This window comes from Manacus candei, unplaced genomic scaffold (genome assembly GCF_025592945.1).
Source record: "Manacus candei isolate 608988 ecotype Guabito, Panama unplaced genomic scaffold, ASM2559294v1 h1tg000095l, whole genome shotgun sequence".
NCBI classification, from domain to species: Eukaryota; Metazoa; Chordata; class Aves; order Passeriformes; family Pipridae; genus Manacus; species Manacus candei.
This window is the reverse complement of record NW_026138143.1, coordinates 225,034-246,648: the sequence shown is the minus strand read 5'-3', so window position 1 is coordinate 246,648 and position 21,615 is coordinate 225,034. Positions and strand designations below refer to the sequence as shown.

The following is a 21,615-nucleotide window of genomic DNA, read 5'->3' as shown; positions in this document are numbered from 1 at the left end:
AAGTAGATTGTGTCCTGCCAAAATAATTCATTTCATTAGCCTTGTCAGTTTAGCGTCAAGTAAAATTGAAGGTGTGATTGATATGTCCTGAGTTTGAAAAAAAATCACATTGATAACTGTGGCTATTCTAGGCTGAAATCATCCCAGGTGTAACTCCTCTTGACCTCAAGAAGAAGTGGTTGCAGCTAATTAGCCTTTGTCTTATTACAGACTTGTGAGAAATCTATTTTTACTGACATACTTTTGAAAAGAAGTATTTCAGTCTGTACAAGTTTGCATGAACTTCCTTCCCTGTGCTTTGTGAAGGACATTGATCAGTTTTCATCACTTCCAGAGGACATCTTTCACCACTCTTACCATACAAGCAGGGTAAGTGAAAATAGCGAGTTAGTACAAGTTAAAGACTATATGATTTTAGTTTATTTTATTCACTATGTAGTAAATCAATCTAGAACATGTTCCCTTTGTGTTAGGTACAGTCATGCAGTATTAGTGCTGTCCCAAAGGATGAAATTTCAGGATGAAATGTGGGAGAAGGGGTAGTTTTTCAAAGCAGGGTGAAGAATAACATGACAGAAAACACTGATTGTTCCCTTAGGGATTTATTGGGTTGGGTATAGTGAGAAGGGGCAAAGCAAGTGGCAAGCAAAATTGAAGGGAATAGGTCAGTAAAGGGGAATAGGTAAGGGAAAAAGCTCTCACAGTAAGGGAAGCTGATATAAGGAGACTGAATATGGAAAAGTGAGGTGGATGCAGAGGGTTAGAAGCAGGCTATGAGTAAGCATAAGGCTGGGAACATCAGTCAAATCCATCAAAAGTGCTTTGACTGTAGCTGCTAATGCAGTGATTTTTACCTGAGGAAGTTGTATGGATTCCTTTGCAATCTTGATCCTAATTGTGGAAAATATATGGAAGAGTCAAGGTCCTGCTTTCCTCAGAGCTGCACATTTTTCTGTCTGTGAAGTCTCTGAAAAACTGAATCCAGTATGGCCTTACCTTAACAACACCCTTACACTTTCTAAATTCCTGCTTATGTGAATTTTCTAGTCTCTAAGGCTACTTTGCAAGTGGTTTCACATGTAAATATATCTTTAACAGAAATTACTCTGAATCTAAAGTCTAAAGCTGTCTTTATGTTAAGTTTGAAAACTGCAGAAGCCCAGGCTTTAGTGGCTGAAAACAGAATGGGCTTTCTGGAGAGTTAAATGAAAGTTCCTGAGGCTTTGATTCTGCTCTTTAAAATCTCATTAATCAGAAATGCAATGACTTACTTATGCCAAGAATTTCACCAATGTCTGGTGATTGCAAGTGCTTCTGTTTTTTGATGTCTCCCTAGGGAAGAGGCAGAATTATTGCAGTGCTGAGAAATTACCTCTGTAAAATTGTCTCAAGTTCAGGACTTGAAAGTTGTTTCCTGTTTCTGAAAACATTGTCCCTACAAGCTACTCAAATGATCCAGAATTGTCTTCATGTCCTCACTTGATGGTAGGATGTTAAATGACTGTACATTGTAGAGTACTTTCCTTTCTTAAATGTTGACAGTTACAGCTTTAAAGAGCAAGGAATTATGCTTTGAAAAATAAGATTATTATTTCAAGAATCAGAGTAAAATGGCAACACTCTACAGCAATCTGATGAAGTTGTGCTTTACAGTAAGAAAATGGGTCCGTGGATATTTTTCAGTTCTTTCAATGGTTGTGATACATTGGCCACTGTGTCTTCCTCAAGAGGATTGTGATCTTTTTCTGCAAATAAAGATGTTCCATGAAAGCTTTTAATCAAACAGAACATGCTGAAGTAGTTTAAATATTAGCCATTTATACTACCAAATGCCCTTGGCTGATGTACTATACTAAACTACCAATATCCTTTTGGAACAGGCTGACTGAATCCTGACGAGGATAAGTAGATAGTAGATGTTGGATAAGTAGATGAGAAGGAGACATCTGTGAAACCAGACTGCAAAAATATGTGCCCTTCAGATGTACATTGCTAAAAAGTCCCTTTCATGGACCCTTCTTTTCAAGGAAGGAAGTCGGGGTCTAGCTATGTTTTCGTATGCTGCCCTACTGACAGCACCAACAGCCACTTCTCTATATGCATAGTATATAGTCATTTTATGACACTTTGTAGATTGTGATCATGGAGGAATTCCAGAAAGAGGAATGTTGCCCACCCTGGAGATTTCAGCTCTATATTTTAGCGGGGAGAATCTGGGTTAACAGAATGCATCCTTCTACACTACAGCAGCAGTGTAATAACTCAAATTCAAACTCTGTTAAATTGTCTTCATGTAAACTGTATTTCTTTACACTACTTCTGTTGTGATTGCTTATCCATAAATCGAGGTTTTTTGCAAGTTTCCATCTCTATCAATACCCATATTGCAACAAAGTGTCTAGTGGGTTTTGAATTGTATCTTGAATGTGAGGCAAATTTCCTATCAAGGTCAGCCTACTGTGTGGTGAAAATGCTGCTAATGAATGGATGGTTAGCACCTGGAGGTGACTTGCACTGCAAAATATCTCCTCTTATGAGTAATCAAGTTGGGAAAGGTGCTAATTTGTATCACCAATTTCAAAATCATCTCTCTTTGAATGCCACCTGCTCCCATGCATTTTATGTTCCATATGTTTTTGTCTGCAGTCTAATTGATGACTGATATTTTGAATGTCTTCTGTTGAGGTCCAAGAGCTGTATGTAAAGGTAAATATGATACAAGTGGTGATGTAAAGCTCAGGAAGATATATAGAGGGGATAGTAACAGATTACTTGGAACAGTTTTATTTTCTCAGAGCAGAGAAAAGGATATTGTAGTTTAATAACAGGAGGAAAATAACCTGACTTTCCCTGGTGCTATTTTTTCTTGTCCATAATTGATACCTTTTCCTCCATTGTCTTTAGTGGTTGAACTCACCTGCACTTCTGGAATTATTGGTATGTACAGCCATTCACTTGCCCTTTTACCTATCATCAACGAACTTGCCTTGTTGGCATATGGTGAGCTTTTTTCTCACCTTTTATTTTCATTTCTAGCTGAACTTACTTGTAGTATATCTCAAATTTGTACTGGACCCAGAACTGGCAGCTGGCATAAAACTTAAGGGAATTCAGAGCAGCTAGTATTAATAAATAGGAAAATGTTCATAAAAATGGTGATTGGGATGTCGCATGGACTGGTATACTTTATTGCACTTTCCAGCAGGCATCCAGACTAGCAGTAATTCTTACTGTGGGCCTCAGCAAAACTATTCTGTTCTTCCCTGAGAACAGAGGGACTATGTTCTGTTAGATTCTGAATATGTCAAAATGAAGTTCATTTTTTCCACATTTGAATCAAAACACGAATATAATTTTTAGTTTGTATTCAGTAACTTAAATTAGCTGTTCTGTGCCACTCAATTTAGATTTTAAACAGCATTTTGTTGTGGTGGTGTGCCTGTTGTTGGACTGCACACAGTGAGTTAAGGTCCTTCAACCACAAGAGTCTGAGAGAACTTGTTTAAAGTGCTCTTAAGGGTAGGGAATCTATGATTTAAGAATATGAAAATCTGACCCTTTCTAGGGCTAGCTAGCCCCGTGCTTTAAGCTTGGAAATGAATCACAGAATCATTTAGGTTGAAAAATACCTCCGAGATTATTGAGTCTAACCTTTGACCAATCACCACCTCGTCAACTAGACCATGGCACTAAGTGCTACATCCCATCATTTCTGAAACACCTCCAGGGACAGTGACTCCGCCACCTCCCTGGGCAGTCCATTCCGATGCTTAACAACCCTTTCTATGAAGAAATTCCTCCTCATGTCCAACCTGAACCTCCCCTGGTGCAGCTTGAAGCTATGTCCTCTTATCCGGTCACTTGTTACCTGGGAGAAGAGACCAACGCCCACCTGGCTACAACCTCCTGTCAGGTAGAGAGTGATAAGATCTCCCCTGAGCCTCCTTTTCTTCCAGCTAAACAACCACATCTCCCTCAGCTGCTTCTCATATGACCCTCCAGACCCTTCACCAGCTTCGTCGCCCTTCTCTGGACATGCTCCAGCATCTCAATGTCTTTCTTGAAGTGGAGGGCCCAGAGCTGGACACAGTACTCAAGGTGAAAAGCAGTATCTGGATCTTAGTACATGCGGTAGTTTGCATTCGCAGGGATTTTGGGAAGAGAGTTTTTCTAGACTACGCTTTGCCTATGACTCATAAGCTTGATGTCTACCAGATTTTCATTGTTGAACTGGAAGCTTTATATTTATCTTCATAAAACTAAGCTTAAAACTCCGGAAATATGGTAAATTTTGCTATTGGTGAGTGTATATTGTTAGTGTGTGTCTGGTTCAGAATTGGGGCTCTTGAGAAACGTAACCTGGGTATGTGAACCTAGGAATTTGCAAAAGTGAGTCTCATTGATTTTTGTGAATTTTTAGATAGTTACTAGCAAAGCTGAGAACAGAGCTGATCTTCCAGATCTTTTGGATAGTTCAAGTTTACTCACCATAGTAGAAACTGTGATAGAATGAGGTCTTTGGATAAAATTTGAGACATACTGGGCTATTTTTTTGTTGGTGGTGATTTTAATTTTCTGCAAATCCAGCAACAGGAAATTCTGAGATCTAAAAGGATTTTTTGTTTGTTTAATGGATCTGAGATTTTTTTGAAAATTAAATAAAAAAGAGTAATTAAGATTCCCCTCTGTGATGCTTTGAAAAGCTAAACCCCGCTGAGCTGAAGTTCAGAGTAACAGAACAATAGAGAATTACTTTGAAGTACCAGTGAGAAGCATAGCAGATGATTACAGCACAAGAAAAAAATGTGAGGTTATTAAAGTGCTTTTTCTATGAAGCCAGGATGCAAATCCCATTAGGGGAGTGCTGTTGTCACAAGATTTGCTCTGTAGATGCCTTTGATAGCATCGTGTTATATATCAGGTTACCATGATGTTTCCCAGAGGACTGTTGAAAGAAGGAGCTTTGGAAAATATTGTCAGGAGAATGCTTTGGAGCACCCCAAGCAGAAAGAGAAGCATAAGGCAATAGAAAAAAAAAAGATTCATAGCTCATTTTGTTAGTATTCAACAAGAAAAATGGTACTGGGAATGAACCCAAGGATCAGGGGTGAATGCATGAGGTTAGCATAAGTAAGACTTGTGACAGAAAAGAGCAGGTTCTTAATCCCATAAAAGGAACACTTGGATTTTCACTGCCTCAAGCTACACAGTGAAAAGCATTTAAAAAGATTGTTTCTCTGGGAGTTACTACAGGGCAAAAGTATTGTTTTCGTAGCTATAGCTTAACATGAATCCACTACAAGGGTAAAATGTAAGGTCTTGTAAAAGATGGATGTTATTTAGAGTTACTGGTGTCAGGGTCTTCTCACTGGCTATGATGGCCTTTGGATCAAACCGTTGTGTTATAGTCTTCCTTTTTCTCTTATTCCAAGGTTGCCTTAGGGCAGAAAAACTGTTTTTATTAAAAAAAAAAAGTTAAAATAAAAAAACCAAATAAACAAAACAAACAAGCAAACAAACAAAACAACCAAGCAAAACCAAAACCAAATAAACTAAACAAAAACAAACAAAACACAAACCCAAAAACAAACAAACAAAAAACCAAAACCACCAAGAAGCCCATACTGGTATAAATGTCTCACCTTGGTTTTCAAATCGTGATTATTTTTAAAAAGTGCATCTTCTCTTTTTAATTTGCCTAAATCTGGTTGTATTTCCAGATTTTGAATTTTAAAAGTTTTGATTACTTTATTACCATGGTTGTAAGAATAACTAACTCAGGCAGAGAACAGTCTAACTCTTCTGTAATATGTCGAGACTATGCTAGTATTTATTAGCTACTTGACTGATGGAGTGTAAATCCTTCACTGTGTTCAGGGCCTGAAGTCACATCAGTAGTTTGAGATTGTGGATGTTGGATTGCTGGTATTCACATCTGAATGGTTTACAGACTGTCTTGCACTCACCCGTATTATCAAGTATTAAAATTGAACTTTAAATTCATATAAGTAGAAAATAGCTAATTTTTCTGCTCTACTCATTATCTCTGCTCTTTTGTACAGGTAGGCTGTTTTGTTAGATTTCAGCATTATATAAATGTGTTACTAAAAAGAGTACGTGCATTTGCATTTTGAAAACAACGTAGTGAGATTATTTTTTTTAATGTGTAACTAGTTAGATTTAGGCAAAAAATTAGCACATAGAAGTGGAACAAGTATTGTGGCTATTAACACTCTTTTTTCTCACAATTCTTTATTTAATACACTGAGGAGACAAGGGTGATGTACTTCAGCCTGTCTTTGCTTTCATTGACAGTGAATTACACTGGAACAGAAATTAAAAAATTGTCATATATTTCTCATTGTGGAAAATTCCATTGACCTCAGAAATAATGGGGGCAACCTGTAATTTTTAGGGGTGTTTTACTATCATCTTCCATTGTTGGAAGGTTTATGACTAGCAGCCTGATGTAGAAGCTCTTGATATCAATATGCCTTCAGTTACTTTGAATTAATTTGGTTCAGACCTTCATAAAATTCTTTCTTTAGAGAGGTCCTGCCTCTGTTTTCACTGAAATAAAGCTTAATGTTAACTTTGGTGTCCTGGATAAGATGTAAGCAATTGGTTCAATGTAAGCTGCAGTAGCACTGAAGTAATTTGGTACTTTAGAGTATGAGTATTATTCTGTTGGATTTTCTTTTGAAAAATCCCATCTGCTTATGTTCAGAACCCAAGGTCTGGCTCATTTGGAGTTCTGTTTCTGGCAGTATGAGTTATTCAGTGGGTAACTAAGTTTTTCCTTATGTTTGAACATGCACTTGTCTTTCAAGCTTCTTGATGTTACCTACATCAAGTACTTGGCTTTAGCTCCCCTCTTCCAGTAAGCCATAGTAGTCCATAGTATTAGCTTGGTGATTGTGAGGTGTAATAAGCTATCAGTAATTGATATTCAGGTTAAACTGGATAGTAAAATCTAGAACAGCACTCTTGAAATGTGTTTCATCAGAGGAAGAAAAGAGAAAGAGGGACTGATTTGACATCATTTGACATTTGCAAGTCTTTGAAGAGGCCCCAGACATTTTGAAGTGGAAGAACTGGGGAGGCTCAGAATGCGTCTAGACTGCACTATTGGAAAATGTTAGGTGGCCTACAAAGAGCACAAATTTGTAACATGCTGTCACAATGACTTAAAATTCATTTGGGGATATGTCAATTCTGTACTTTACTAATAAACTCCAGATATTTACAAAGAATTTTGAGTAAGTGATTTAGCCTGAGAAAATACATGGTTCAAGAAAAGAACACAGCTCATGTTTTAATATAGAGTTAAGATGGGTCCGTTGGACTTTGAAGTCCTTTGAGGTACAAAGCAAAAGTGATCTAAGTGTAGTATCTGGCCCAGATCATACCAAAAGTAAGAGACTTTACTTATCTTTTGGGTTTGGATTGCCATCTTAAATGGACTGTGGTTTCCCAGCCTTCTCTTTGACCCATCCAGGACTGAGCACTGAGCAGCTGAGGCATGCAGTACATATTAACAGCTTTGGCCTATGTTTCATCTTAACTTAAAACCACTCAAAACCCTGAATGTTTGAACAGTCCATTTACTGTCTTGACAGATAATCCAAGATAAAAGGAATGAGAATTATACCTTCTGTTCCTAGGAGGATAAATATTAAGTTCCTTACTCCTCACACAGAACATGACTGCCAATAAACCTTTGCAAAGCAGCAATGCGGTATACACTCTCATTCTCTAAAATCTTCTGAAGTTGAAGAATTTTAGGAATCAGGAGAAGAATTTTCTAGGTGAGCCTATATCACAGAAGCAGTATAGAAATGGTCTCTAATTTTCATTGGGGTTTTTTTCCTATCTCAGTTTAAGTAAACATGGAAAATTGCATCCTCTGTGATGGATACTGCATTTGAAGGAGCCTCTGTGGTCATTTGGACTTAGATCTTTTCATTGCTAAAAAGATGTAAAGTAATTACAGATCTGGAACATGATTTTTGATAAGTTTTCTGAAGAAAGTGATTAATATCAGCGAAATGTCCTCAAGAAGTCACAACATTTGGTCACTGCGAAATGAATTGCCCTTAGCGTGGCATAGATCACATGTCAGCTCTTTAACTGAACTGTGTAATCATTTTGACAAATATATGCAAGGCCGTTATGTAATATCAAAAGGTGTATTTAAATTGCAGGAAGGCTTTAGATCATCAGAAGACACTTCTGTCATCAATAGTAGTCCCACCAAGAACTTAGAGGCAGGTGGAACCTCTAAATACCTCACAAAACTGTTTTAGTTCACTCCACTTACCTGCTTAGCCAGAGACTCAGAGACTGTGCTTCTTGATTTGTTTTCTGAGGTTGGATAACTGTTTCAAAAGTTACTGTGGGAATGGAGTGTGAGCAAAGACATGGGCAGAGAGAGTGGGAGAGGAACATGCCCAAGTACATAGAGCATTACTGTGTAATCCATCATTTTTACAAAAAAAATATTAGGTCAGGACAAAAGGAATTGCAGCCAATTTTAATTCCTGGGAATACTGACATATTAAGGAAGTAGTCTGGTTCTTCTGATTTGTCTGTACATTGTCCTTGGTGGTGGTGTAATATAAATAACTGTGATATTAGCAACTGTTTGACAAAAGCTACAGTTCCTTCTTTTTTTTTTTTTTTAAGTTTTTATCTTTCCCTCTACTTCCTGAAAGAGAATAGAAAGCGTAAGAGGCTTCATGAGGCATAGCAAAAGTCCACTAAATATCACACTGACAAGGTTTAAAGTTGCTTCAGTAGTAATGCACTGGGTCCTACAGTTATATCTCACTTAACTTGGGACATTAGTTTCTTAGTTTCCTGAGTTGATGCCAGTGTTTTCCTCTCAGTCAGTCTCAGGAGATCTGAGTTGTCTGCTGGCTCTGCACAGAAATTTAGATATGTCTACTAGGTACCTAAAAGTGAGGAGGTGTGTAGGCCTGAATAGGAGCCCAGATGTCGAGTTATTTTTATTTCTGTTTCCTTGGCCAGTTTACTGCAAAACCAAGAGGCAAGTGAAACAAGAGGTGTCTATCTGCTTTATTTAGTCTCAGTGTTATTTATCTTCTACCTTCAGATCTTTCCCACTAGCCATCTCAAACTTGCTTTCTCTATTTAGCAACAGGGGAAGGACAATGAGGTTAAGACCCTGGAGACTGCAAAGCTATCATCTAATTTTGAACATGCCTTGGTTGTCCTTTTCCTTGACCACCTCTTTTTCTCTAGGCTTATGCACCTTTGTCATAAAGCAACATTCTCCTTAGAACTTTGTAAAACCTAGATACATATTAACAAGGTATCTGAAGTTGACCTTTTGTCTGGGAGGGAGATTGCTAGTGCTCTTTGCAGTGATTTGTGAAGTTTTCTTTCCTTGGTGAATTTAGGATCAGTTTAGTGTTTAAGCTTACTTCTAAATCATGCATTTAATTTTATTGCTTTTTCTTTAGATCTATAGATTTGAGTGAAAAATTAATGCATTGGTCATATTTCATTCAGTGATTATAGTGCTTGATATCCTTTGTATTCACCTTCTAGAAAAGCTTTGGCAGCAGAACTGACTATGCCAAAATGGATAAGAAAGGGTAGAAATAATAAATGCACTATCAATTTGGTTGACACAGTTCAACATTTTAAGTTTAGTTTGACCCACTGTTCATCTCTGGCAATTTAAATATACATATGCAATGTCCTTTTTTAAAATGTGCAGGACAATAGGTAGGCTTTATTGCCATTAGCCTCATAAATCTTTACTAAAAGAAGGTTCTTTTATATTGCAAGTGCATGCCGCTACTGTTGTCCTTTAGATATTAAGTTTAGAGGCGTACAAAATTTGTTGAAGTTTGCTGCAAGTCTTAGCAGTTTTTGTGGTGTGTAGGATTTTGTGGGAGGGGGGTTGTTTTGGTTTTTGGTTTTCTTTATGAATGTGCTGTCTTATCCTACTAGGACTGCTTATAATAACATGAATAACTGCACATTGAACCTTTGTCCTTGTTGATGCAGTAGCATCACACTCTCTAGACCACTTCTTTATCAAGGGAGTGCAGGATGCTGTAGTTGTTAACCCATCTTACTAGCCATAAAAGGTTGGGAAAAAGGATCTTGAGAACACTTCAGGGCAACAAATTCAATTTACATTTTATATGTCGCATTTGCAGTAAAGATGTATCCAGCTCATTCCCAGGTCCAGAATCATTGCCTGCAAACTGAATACACTGTGTGGCAGTTTGAGCCACATTAGAAATCTAAGATCCAATTTCCAGGTTCCCCCACCCCTTCCCACAATTTATCCCAACACAGGAGAGAAACTTTCAGGCCAAAGGCTTCTATAGGGGGAGGGGAAAGTATATACATTTATTTACACAAATAAATGTACTGTACAAACTAAAAGCAACTATATATATATATTATTACACTTCTATCAGTCCCTTCGAAGGTTCTCCTTTTAACTTTAGTCTAGGAAAGGTCTTTTCAGGCTGGGAAGTAACCAGTCTCTCCCTTGTGGGAGTGCTGAACACTCCCTACCAACCTTCAGCTGTTTGTGGAAGTCCTTCCTTCCTCACGAAGTCCAAGAAGGTAGCTCTGAGTCCTTTCTCCTCGGTCCCATGTCAGTCTCTGCTGTGTCATTCACTCTCTCTCAGTCTCATACCTCAGTTTGCTGTTGCTGTAGTGTAGCTTATCACAGTAGGCGTTTGGAATCTTCATTCTTCCAAGTCAGTTTTTGGCTGCCCGCGGTCAGCTTGGGCAGGGCAACTCCCGAGCTTCTCTCTCTCTGGCCTGTCTCCAATTTCGCCTGGGATTCTTCTCCCTAGCGCTGAGCTGCTTCATTATCAGCCTGTCCACTTGGCTCTGCTTCAATGCTGAGCCTCTCCTCCACTTTACAGTGGAGGGAAAGAAAAGGCTGCCCTCCACAGCTTAACTGCAAAAAGAGGGGGGTAGGGAGGGAGGAACGGTTGGCTGCAAGGCCTGCCTTCTCTCTCTCCCGCTTACCAGTTGTTTGTGAGTCGCGTCCCTCACAAACACTCACTCACTCCAATGCTGTCTCTAACTCTGGCCTAGGCAGAGTTGGGGGGCCGCAGGGCTCCCCTCTCCCCCCCGGAAGGGGGAAGAAGGAGCCCAGCCACCCCCTGGCCTTCTACACCTGCACACAGCAGACACCAACAGAGAAACTGCCAACAGCTTCCGGTGCTGTGATATATGATTTTGAGCAGAAGGGAACAAGACGAGTGGTGATCGGCTCTCCAGGGAACACTGCCCTGGCACCCAGTCACCTCTGAGCCCCCGACTCCTGGGGGGGCCATCTCAAACCATGACACACTGCTAAAAAGAAACTATAAAAGATTTTTTTTTTTAATGGTTTGGGGGTGTTTTAAACCTGTTAATCCTAGTTTGTTTGTGATACTTTTCCTAGCATTGTTTTATAAAAGAAGAATATCACTTGTTTCCTGTGAGTTAGTGCAGTGGCTTGAAGCGGGCTTAATGAGGTGTTTTTCTTCATTCATAGATGCAGTTGTTGAACCTGCAAAAGAGGAACTTGTGTGGATGTTTCCTTTTTCTTACTGAGACTGCAAGATCACTGTAGACATTCAGGTGGGAGGTAGAAGTCTGTGTTAGATGCTAGTGGATATCAGTGGATTTGATGATTTCTTGCTGAAGTATTTAGAATTAGAGAATGGTAAGGAATAGTACTCTCATTAGAGACAAAACCCACTCTGATATGGGCTGAAGAATTTTGAGCTTTGCTTTGGGAAACCGAGCGCATTTCTCCTCTTCACTTTTCCTCCATGTGGAGAGGTCAGAAATCATTTCAGTCTCTGCTCCCTTGGGAGTTACAGTGATTTCTTTTTCTACGATCACTTAGGAGCTATTGGTCTTGCCTAAGGGAATCGAGAAAAAGTAGGACATGAAAGTGGGACATAGATTTGCATGAGGGCACTGAGTCCTTCCCTGATATCTCTGTAGAAGAACTCCTCTCTGTCTAAAGATGGATGATTGTCTAGCCACATGTCTCTATAGGTCACTTAAGAGGTTTTTCTAGGTCTAGAGATGTTTCTTGTTCTCATGTCATACTTCATTTCCTGTTTGGGAATCACTACCAGAATCAGAACTGTGATTCAAACCTTACTGCAGGAACATACCCTGCCTGTGGTCTTTCTGAAGTGCTAAATGTTCCCAGACACTGAGGGAAACAGTAGAAAGGAGGACCTGGCACCACAGTCAAGTTTGAATCATACATGTTCTGAGCAACACTGTGATGACATGAATGTTAAACCATTTCTGGGATATCTTCCAGTTCACTCAGCATTTGAAATGTAGTGCTAAAATAAATAAATTATCCCAGAGTTCACCAGAGACCAAGAACCAACCATTCATTTACTTTTATTAAAGCAACTGTTTGTTCAGAATGTTGTTTCAGTCTATTGTTAATTCTGTAGCATGGATTTATTTTGTTTAGAAAAGGCATTCTGCATTCGCATTGGAAGCAGCTGAGAGAGAAGCTGAGTGTGAAGATTGACACACTGTATTTTCACAGGGAATATATGGCATATTTGGGCATTCCAAGAGAAATGTTGAAGTTACAATATACTTGAGCATAAATGAGTATAACAGATGCTTTTTCAAAGTAGCTTGGAGAAGTTGTGCTATTTAAAATTCACAAGTTTCATTGCCTTCGATTCTTTGGAAAATCCTATTCAAATAATGTAAAAAATACATGTTCATCTAACAGATCCCTAGACTTTCTTTCCCCATTTACAAATGAAAGCTGGGAAAAGATCCTGTCATGCTAAGGTGCGAGTATTCATACAGTACAAGTCTTCTTTTTGTTCATGGTTGTTGTTGAGATCCAGTCAAGCAGTGATGTTCATCAAAGTTTAGGTTTTCAAGACTTACATGGACAGGTTGGTTATGATAAGGCAAGAGGCCAAAAGTCTTCATCAGCTGTGAAGGTTATGTATGGCTATGTGGCAATGCACACTGAACACTGTCGTCTTCCTTTTTTGTACAATTTATTAATGTTTAGAGAACAGAGGTGGATAAATATTCTTTGAGCCCTTGTTGGCAAAACACTGCAAAGTGTTGAAACCACTGGTTAGCTTTTCTGTGACTATTGGTTACCTTTTATGTGACTTCATTAAATCTTGGTTCAATGTCTATCTCCTTAAAGTGTGATGCACTGTGAATGATAAGCTGGCATACCATTCTGAGTGTCAATTTGTGTAGGAGAATAAATCACAAACCTACAAGGTAGTAGAGTCTCACGTTTCAACAAAGAAGCTCATCCAGATAAACCCTACACAGCAACACTTTCCCAAGTAGTACTTTTCTTGAATAAGTGTTCTTTGGAGGAATGCAATAAAATGAATCCTGAATGTTAGAGCTATTTTTCAATCTCAGTTTTTTTTATCTGCCAACTTTCTGTTGAAGTATAATCTATTAAAGTTCTAAACGAGTGTGAATTCCAGTTCATTGCCCACTGATGTTATTTAGGCCGTAAGACTTGTGAAATGGATTTTATTGACATGTTTGAAAGTTAACCCTCTCTTATGCTCCTGTTTAGAGGATAGCCTCTGAAAGCACAGGCTGCTGTACTTATCTTGTCCAAATCTCTAATGTAAAATCTTTAGAAATGTAAACAAATACTGATGGCTTGGGCTGCAAATAAATTATATTTGTCTCACTCAGAATTTTAATGCTTTTCAGTAGATTCATGAGGAAGTAAGTAATAAACTAATGTATAATACCAAGGTGTTTATTCAGATGTTTTATATCATTAGCTTTTATGTGCAGCCATAGGCACTTGAGACAGAACTCCTGTTCCTACTTATGTCAACAGTAGTTGTTTCCTTGACTTCAGTCAGAGTTTTAGAAAGTGTTGTCCTCAGCCACCTTCACTGCCCTTGCTAATAGACCTCATCACTCTCCAGAGCAGCTAAGTCTGTGCGAGAGTTGTCCTTCCCCAGGAGAAGAAGGGAGAAGTTTCCGATAGGATGAGCTGTCTGTGCAGAGTTAATGACACTTTATTTCTTCCCTCCATCACCCTACTCTCAAAGATGCTATAATGGAAAACAGATATGGACAACTGCTTCATCTGTTTCACATTCTTTATCTGAAAGTTGCATTTTTATAAGTAGCTCATAAAAGAGTAATAATTTTTGATTTACTAAAAGCCATCTGGTTAATGGATTGTTTCAGAACTATTTATAATAGCAGCTATCTATGTAATTAACCATTATAAAACATACTGCTTGTGCCTATAAGTTGCATATTGCCATTGTTTATTAACCCTTTGCAAGTGATGTATGGCTGCATTCTAAAGTCCAGGACAGATTTTGTTTGAAAAAAGTGTAATATTGAGTTAGTGATTCTAAATAGCATTTGTAGCTGTATTGTGTCTCCAGAAATTGTCTCCCTTCACCAATGTGTGCTGTTCTGGAAGGCTTACACCTTGAATTTAAATCTGGTTGTTGATATTGTTTTTTACTTCAGGGGTTAGTGAAAGGAAGTGTGGTGACACGGCCTGAATTTGGTCAGTCTGAGCGATGGGTGGTAGAATATGTGGATGTAAACCTCATCTTCCATTCAGCTGAAAGGACAGACATATTATGAAGAGCTTGAGAGACAAACATGCAGAGTTTTGTTCTGATCTCTGTATTTACTTCAGGTGTGCGGTGCTGAGATTCAGGTAGAGTTTGGCAGATTTTCACCAGGTCCAGCCTCACCCCTCCTTGTTTTGGCATACTCTTGCAGCTCCTCAGAGACTGGCACTGCACAGCTGACTGCAAATTTGGAACTCTTAGGAACTTACCACAGATTTACTGCTGACTGGTAGAATGAGCATGAGGAAGTGTAACACTGTGTCCTAATTCAACTACTTTTAGGAACAAAAAGGAAAGAACCTAAAGGCTTCAAATGGTTTTTATGTCCTTCTCAGGGATATTCAAACCTACTCTAAGAGGTGGAATACCACATATCAGTTCCTTGGGCTGTGTTCCTTGAGCACCACCTCTTTGTAGTGCTCAAAAGTCTCCTACTACTTAAGACTATTTTCCTGACTGTTTCTTTAAAAGTCTCCAAGGATCCAGCAAAATAAAAATGCTTAGCTGATCTTGTGTGAAAAGAAAAAGACTGCGAACGTGCAGCAATTGCAGAGAAGTTGGCAGAAATTTTTTATGTGACTGAAAATGTCTGAGTGACAAATTAGTAATAAAAATGTCACTAATTAGACCATAGTAGAATCTTGATAATCAAAACTACTTGGGTGAGACTAAATATATTCAGATGACGGGGAGCCCAGATAATGGGAATCAGCTGAACAGAAAGACAAGCTGGCAGCTTGTTACAAAGGCAGGCTTAGATGGTGGGTGTTTTGAATAAACAAGCATCTAATGTAATTACAGAACACAGTCCAAAAGTAGTAATGAAAGGACAGCTGGATGAAGAATTCTAAATAGCAGGGAAACATCATCTCCCTTGAATGAAGGAGATCAAAGGCAGTGCTAGAACTTTGTATTTTTATTGAGGGAAGTAAGCCTGAGAAGTCTGGCTTAAACCAGACTGAAGTCTTCTCTGTTCTACTAAAAAAAATCCGATGTGCTCAAAGGAGCATTTTGGGTCTCCTGTTCTGCCACCAACACAAGTTTGTGACATGGGACATTAATAGGATTTGAGTCTGCAGCAGGATAAATTACCTCTTTAAGAGGGTTAGGGCTAGCTGATTTCCTCAGGTAACAGGTTAGTTCTGTGGTAGGAACTGATGACACCTTCTGGGAAAAGGGAGGAGACATGGGGAGGTTTGCTTTATCCTTGGGGCAGCTGGTTTAATAAATGCAGTTTAGTAGGAAATATGCTGAAAATGCTAGCAAGTGCCCTTTGCAGGAAGATGAAAGTTTGACAGTGAAGGAACAAGATGTCCACAGAAAAAAAGGAATAATCCGATGTCAGTATCAGCTATTGTATAAGGAAGAAAAACCATCAGTCTTTGGCAGGGGAAAGTCTTTTAAAAAGGAGCTTTCTGATTCCTTGGTTGTTAAGTTGAACTGACTTACAGGGATGCTGTGATCCTTTAACTCATTTATTCTGCTGGTTCTAATGCTGCATTTTTGTCATTCTTACCATCCCTTCTCAGGTGGGATTGTGGGAGAAGTAGTACATTAAGTACCTAGTTTAGTGTTTTCATGTGAAGCAAACTTATGGTGTGAGGTGAAAGGACCTCTGTATGGAAAAGAAAACAACCTTAGGAAACCGGGCTATAGAACTTGTAGGATGAAATGGCTGTGCTATGAATGTCAGCTTTTCAACTAGCTAGTAGCTTCTCAATCACTATGTCATTGTGAAGGGTATTTATTACAATGGGTGAGAGTTTGGTTCCGGCTTTAAGATAATGATTACACCCTCCAGAAAATAGATTGGGTGAAAATAACCTTATTCTGTTTTGTTTTTAAAAAATTTTCCTTGCTGATCCAGCCATGTCACACCATAGCAAAACTAAACACAAGTGTGATTCCCTTTATCTTTTCCAATTTGCTATTGTAATTACTGTAATGCAGTGTTACTGAGCTATCCCTTCTATGTTGCAGTAGGATCATTTGTGATGATGGCAATCACAACAGGGCTTCTGTTACTGCTACAGAAGCCCTGATCTATTCCTGAAAATACCACTTTTCAGCACCTTTGGATTTGAGGCACTTGCATTATCTATCCAGGGGTCCTTCCTGGTGAAGGCAGAGGCAGAGACACCTCCATAAAAGGTGACTTGGAGTGCCGACACTAACGTCCTGACCCTCACCCTGTTGAGTAGTCTCCTATCTTGTCCTTCTGACTGCTGTGCAGAGATTTTTAGAATCAGTTAGGCAGGATGAATCAGGGTCAGCATATGTATTTGAACCTTTAGTCCCCTTGATAATTGTAAGCCCAGGAGTTTTTTCTGCTTGCCTTCTCTCTGACAGGTAGAGGTTTGCCAGAGCATCCATTTTTTGACATCCCCTGCTTGCTCTCAGCCTGGCTTCTGACAATACAACTCTTTCTCACACAGGGCCCTTTTATTCACATTATGCTTCATAAATAGTTAATATCTGGATGTTTCAGGCTTTTCCCTGGAGAACCTTGCATTCACTCACCAAGAATTTCTTCACAAATTGGTATCATGCTTGAGCAGTCAGTGGATGCTTACACTAGAGGTGGCTGTGACTTCTGCTTAAGGTCAGATCCTTGTATCTTAATTGATAACTGGAGAACAAGATGTGATTCAGATTTAAGTGGACTTCTCAGGAATGTAGTCAGCTTTTCAACTAGCTAGTAGCTTCTCAATCAGTATGTCATTGTGAAGAGTATTTATAAAATGGATGCAAGTTTTAGTTCCAGCTTTAAGATAATGCTTTTACCCTGAAGAAAGAAGCACAGTCTTACTTCCGGAAATGAACAGATTCCCACAGGGAAATCATGAGTGGACTAATTGGGCTTTTATAGTTATCTTGTTGCAGTATATGCAACCATAATTTATGCAACCATAATTATTCACAAATTTGCATCTACTTTACCTCCGTGATGAAGAAAGTGTGTATAGATTATTTCTGCACCTGGACTAACTTGGTAAAATATTAAATGAGCTTGTCTGATGCTGATAGATGACAGTCATTTTACACAGGAACATGGTGCTGATGGTAATGAAAGACAGGCTGGTTGGGTTAAGGGTTGATCATGCAAAAAGACTGCTGTGAGTTAACAGATCAAATTTAGACTTCAATTCCCTTTTGCACCAGTGTTGCAAGTAAAGAATCAGCTGCAGCTTTTTTTTGGCAGGTACTTATGTGACTTCAGCAGCTTGTGAGTGGGAACACTGGCAAGTCAGAACCTGTGCAGGTATTTAACATAGCACATCAAATTCCCGCATTTGCAAAAAATGTCTTGGTAAAGTGTATACACTGGATAGTCCAAACACTTTTCCAAATATTGTAATAAGGAGTGCAGTGATCTCCTAGAAAATTTTTAACTTAAAATAATTTATCTGCTTACAAAGTCAGTGGTATTTTGAGCCGCCCCATATTAAGAAAACTATGTATTTCAATGGATAGAAATGTACAGTTTCCATCTACATTTTCTCTTAGGTCAATATTGTGGCAGGGTAGCATAAGGTTCTTCATATACTAGCAGTCTGTATCATATCCACCTGTGGGATATACTTTTGTTGAGCAGCTTTTTAAAGTGCTTCTTCAGTGGGTCCAAGTCATTTCCATTACTGAGCAACTTTATAGCCATGAGAAATTTCTACATATATATATTTAAGCCATCAACAAATAAGAAAATAGCTATGACTCATACCTAAGACAAGAATTAGAAGATACCCCCCTTTTAATGATGTTAAGTTTCTCTGACCTGGAAAAGCTAATAATTTAGATACTTTTATTTTGGCTAATGGTTGCTTAATGCCAAAAATAAATTTTAAAAGATTCTTAATAACATCAAAATAAAAGTTGCAATCTGGGACAGGCTAATGATAGCTGAAATCAAGCAAATGAGCAGGCTGTTAAGGAACCTAGCTGGTTTATTTACAGGTACAGGGCTTTCTCCTTAATTGAGCATTATTGGTGGATGCCAGTGCAAAATTAAAATGCCTGGCAATGTGGGTATTTTATGAATAGTGGTTAGAACTTTCTGATATATATCTGTTAAATAAGAAGAGATATCCTTTCAAAGCTGGCTGTCCGGAAACATTGCAGTTAAGGTGAACACTGGATTATTCTGGTCATAGCGCACTGCAAAACATTAACTACAGCCAGCCCTTGACCACACTGCAGTTTATCTTTTCACATAAACACCCTCACTCCCTGAGACTAGTCAAGGTGCACAAGCCAAGGTGCAGTGTACTCATGCATGGGATGGATGTTGCAGTTTTTTGTGCCAGCTTGTCTTAACTGCTGAGAATTCGTAGAATATTCTGTCTGTTCCTTTTACATCCATGTAAAGTTATGTCATATAAGGGATATGTGATTGTGCTGTTCTTCTTTCAAAACAAGTTTTGAATTGACTAACTTATATTTATATTGAGAGAGGGATAAAAGTATCAAAAATAATAAGGTGCACTAAGCATTGTGAATATAGGTAGCTAGTTGAAAGATGTTCCCACTAGTTCCTGACCCAGCATCTCACTGAAATTATAGCATAAGCTTTCAACTAGACCCAAGAAAACTTACCTTGTGTAAAACACTAAGATTGTTAGCCACAGAAAAGAGATTTTGGAAGTTTTCTTCCTTAAGAGAACTACCAGTGTTGCATGGTTGCCATTTTTCCTCCCCATGCTTCTCTGTAACAGTCAATAATCAGCCCCTCCTTTTTTTTCTCAGGTGTTATACATGTTCACACCAATATTGATGAAAATAAACAAAACAGAGCTGTGATGGCTGACCCTCCTTTAAAAAGATGGGATGAAAATCAATGTGTGCTAAGTGCAAGTGGATAGAGAGAGTGGCAGAAGAAAGGAATTATTGTTTTTAAGCTACCAAGAAGCATTGCTCTCAGGGCAAAGGTAGAACATAATATCTTTCTTTTTGTAATGAAGTTTTTTGTAACCTAACTAATGGCAACAAAACCCCCTAACGATTATGTGCATGTTCTCTTTAGAAGAAAATTAAGGAAGAGATTTCTGTTCCAGAGATGGAGTGGAAAGCTCCCTTTTAAAACCTTTCTAATCTAAAAGAAGACTGATCCATCTTTTAGTGAGTCTTACACACGCTGATTTTTTTTATGGTCTATGATCTCATTAGTGTTTGCTGGAAATAATTAAAACCCATAGCAGAAGATCATAATGGAAGGTAGGACAAAATAATATAATTGAGTACAGTAATGTAGGCTTTTAGATATTGTTGCCTGTTATTGTACATTATCTGATTTATTCCTCTCCAGTGTAAAAAAGGCTTCATTAGCAAAACCAAACCTTGTAGTAAAAAAAAAAAAAAAAAAGAAAAAAGAAACTGATGATATCTCTGATTACTTACTCATTTTCTTTCTAATTCTATGAACAAAAGTGAGAACTAAAGGTAGGGCATAGAGAATGGAGAGACTGAAGCCAATCATAGCATAGGAAATACCTTGATATGATGTGCACTGTTGTGCTTCTGTAGTTTTAACTAAAACTAATCCTAGGAGTAAAATTGCCTTTTTTTTTCCTTTTTTTTTTTTTTTAATGAAAGAAGGTTTTTCATTCATGTGAAATCTTGAAGTATTTTGTATCAATGTCTTCTACGAGCGACCTACTACCATAGTAGAACGTATGGGATGTAGTTACTCTCTCTTTTGTGCTGGCATTTATTCTGAGGGTTAAATATTCTTCTGGGGATCCAGGTGAAATTCCAGGGCTCACTAGGGGTTTGGATGTGAAAGAGCAGAATGCTTGTGTGCTACCCTAAGAACTCTGTTCGAAGATTTATTAATTGCCTGTATATATAAAAATCATGCCAACTTAATATTCTGTGTGTATCAGAGATTGCTCCTTTGGTGGCCATTTAATGGACAGGGCCTTAAAATTTGCTATTGCCCACTGGAGTGTCTCAGATGGAACTTTTTTTATAACACCTCTTGGCTCACTTTCACTGTCCTCTGTTATAGTTTGAATGTGCTCTAGCACTTCCATTCAGTGGCTGAATTTGGCAGAATGTATTGAGTGTGCCATCAGATATTATGCTGCACTCACAGGGCTGTGCTCACTTGTACCCCTCAGAGCTATAGAGCAAGAGGGAATGGGACTCTTCCTGGATTTCCTGATGTTCTTTCTTTGAATGAAAAAGGTTTTGTGTGTTCTTGTATAAAACCACAGATAACAAAACCAAGTAGTAGAAAATCACTCTTTTGTAATTCACTCCACTCTGTTTATGAACAGCCATCCCCTCAAGCTGTAGATCTTAGGCAAGGCAGTGAATGAGTAGATGTTTCCTGGGATGATTGTAGAAGATTGTTAAGTGCAGATCAGTGAGAGAAGTGACTTCTGGAGTTGAGTGCTTTGCATTGCTAATGCTGGGTATGTCTCTTTGCTCTGACCTTCCTGGAAGCCAGACTCCTAAAGAGCTCTTATCTTTCCTTCTCCTCCTTCAGTCTCCATTGTGAGTCTTCCAAATTTAAAAAGATAATAGATCTTACTCCTCTGTTGAGGATTGGGTTTTGAATCTGTTGAAGGCAGATACAGCTGGAAATTCAACCTCTAAAGGAGTCTTGATTCCCATAGAGTTGGCAAAGCTGTGCTTCACTAACAGGTATCACAGACGTGTATGTGTGCAGCAATAAGCCTGTCAGTTTTGAGGAAGTTTTTCATCTTTAAGAAGACTGTGTTCACCTTTTGCTGATGGTGGTGTAAGCTGAGCAGCAGTGAGGCTGGACTTAAACAGTGAACAGCTGATGCTGTGACTGAAACAGCATCATGTTAGCCTACTAGTTCTCAAAAAAATGGTATGTCCCACCTAATACTAGAAACATTACTGAAACATTGGAGGAAAGCATCTGCTTATAGTGATTGTATATGTGGTGATAAGGAACTGTCCAGGAACATGTTAGTACATGCAGGCTTTGTGAATGAAAGATTCTTTTTAGACT

At 38.6% G+C, this 21,615-nt stretch overlaps 1 protein-coding gene across 8 annotated transcripts in view; it reads left to right on the top strand.

Moving 5' to 3' along the window:
- Nucleotides 1-21,615, top strand: part of TPK1 (thiamin pyrophosphokinase 1) — a 300,110-nt gene that overhangs the window by 57,715 nt on the left and 220,780 nt on the right. The window contains exons 1-2 of one of the 8 annotated variants that reach the window (XM_051768526.1): nucleotides 1,455-1,485; nucleotides 2,905-2,937. The exons of 5 other annotated variants lie outside the window; for them this stretch is intronic. In XM_051768526.1, the coding sequence (XP_051624486.1) occupies nucleotides 1,470-1,485; nucleotides 2,905-2,937 (49 nt within the window). In that variant the 5' untranslated portion in view covers nucleotides 1,455-1,469. Of the gene's footprint in view, nucleotides 1-210; nucleotides 370-1,454; nucleotides 1,486-2,904; nucleotides 2,938-21,615 lie in introns of those variants that run through there. 2 more of the 8 variants (XM_051768531.1, XM_051768530.1) reach the window with 2 other exon arrangements.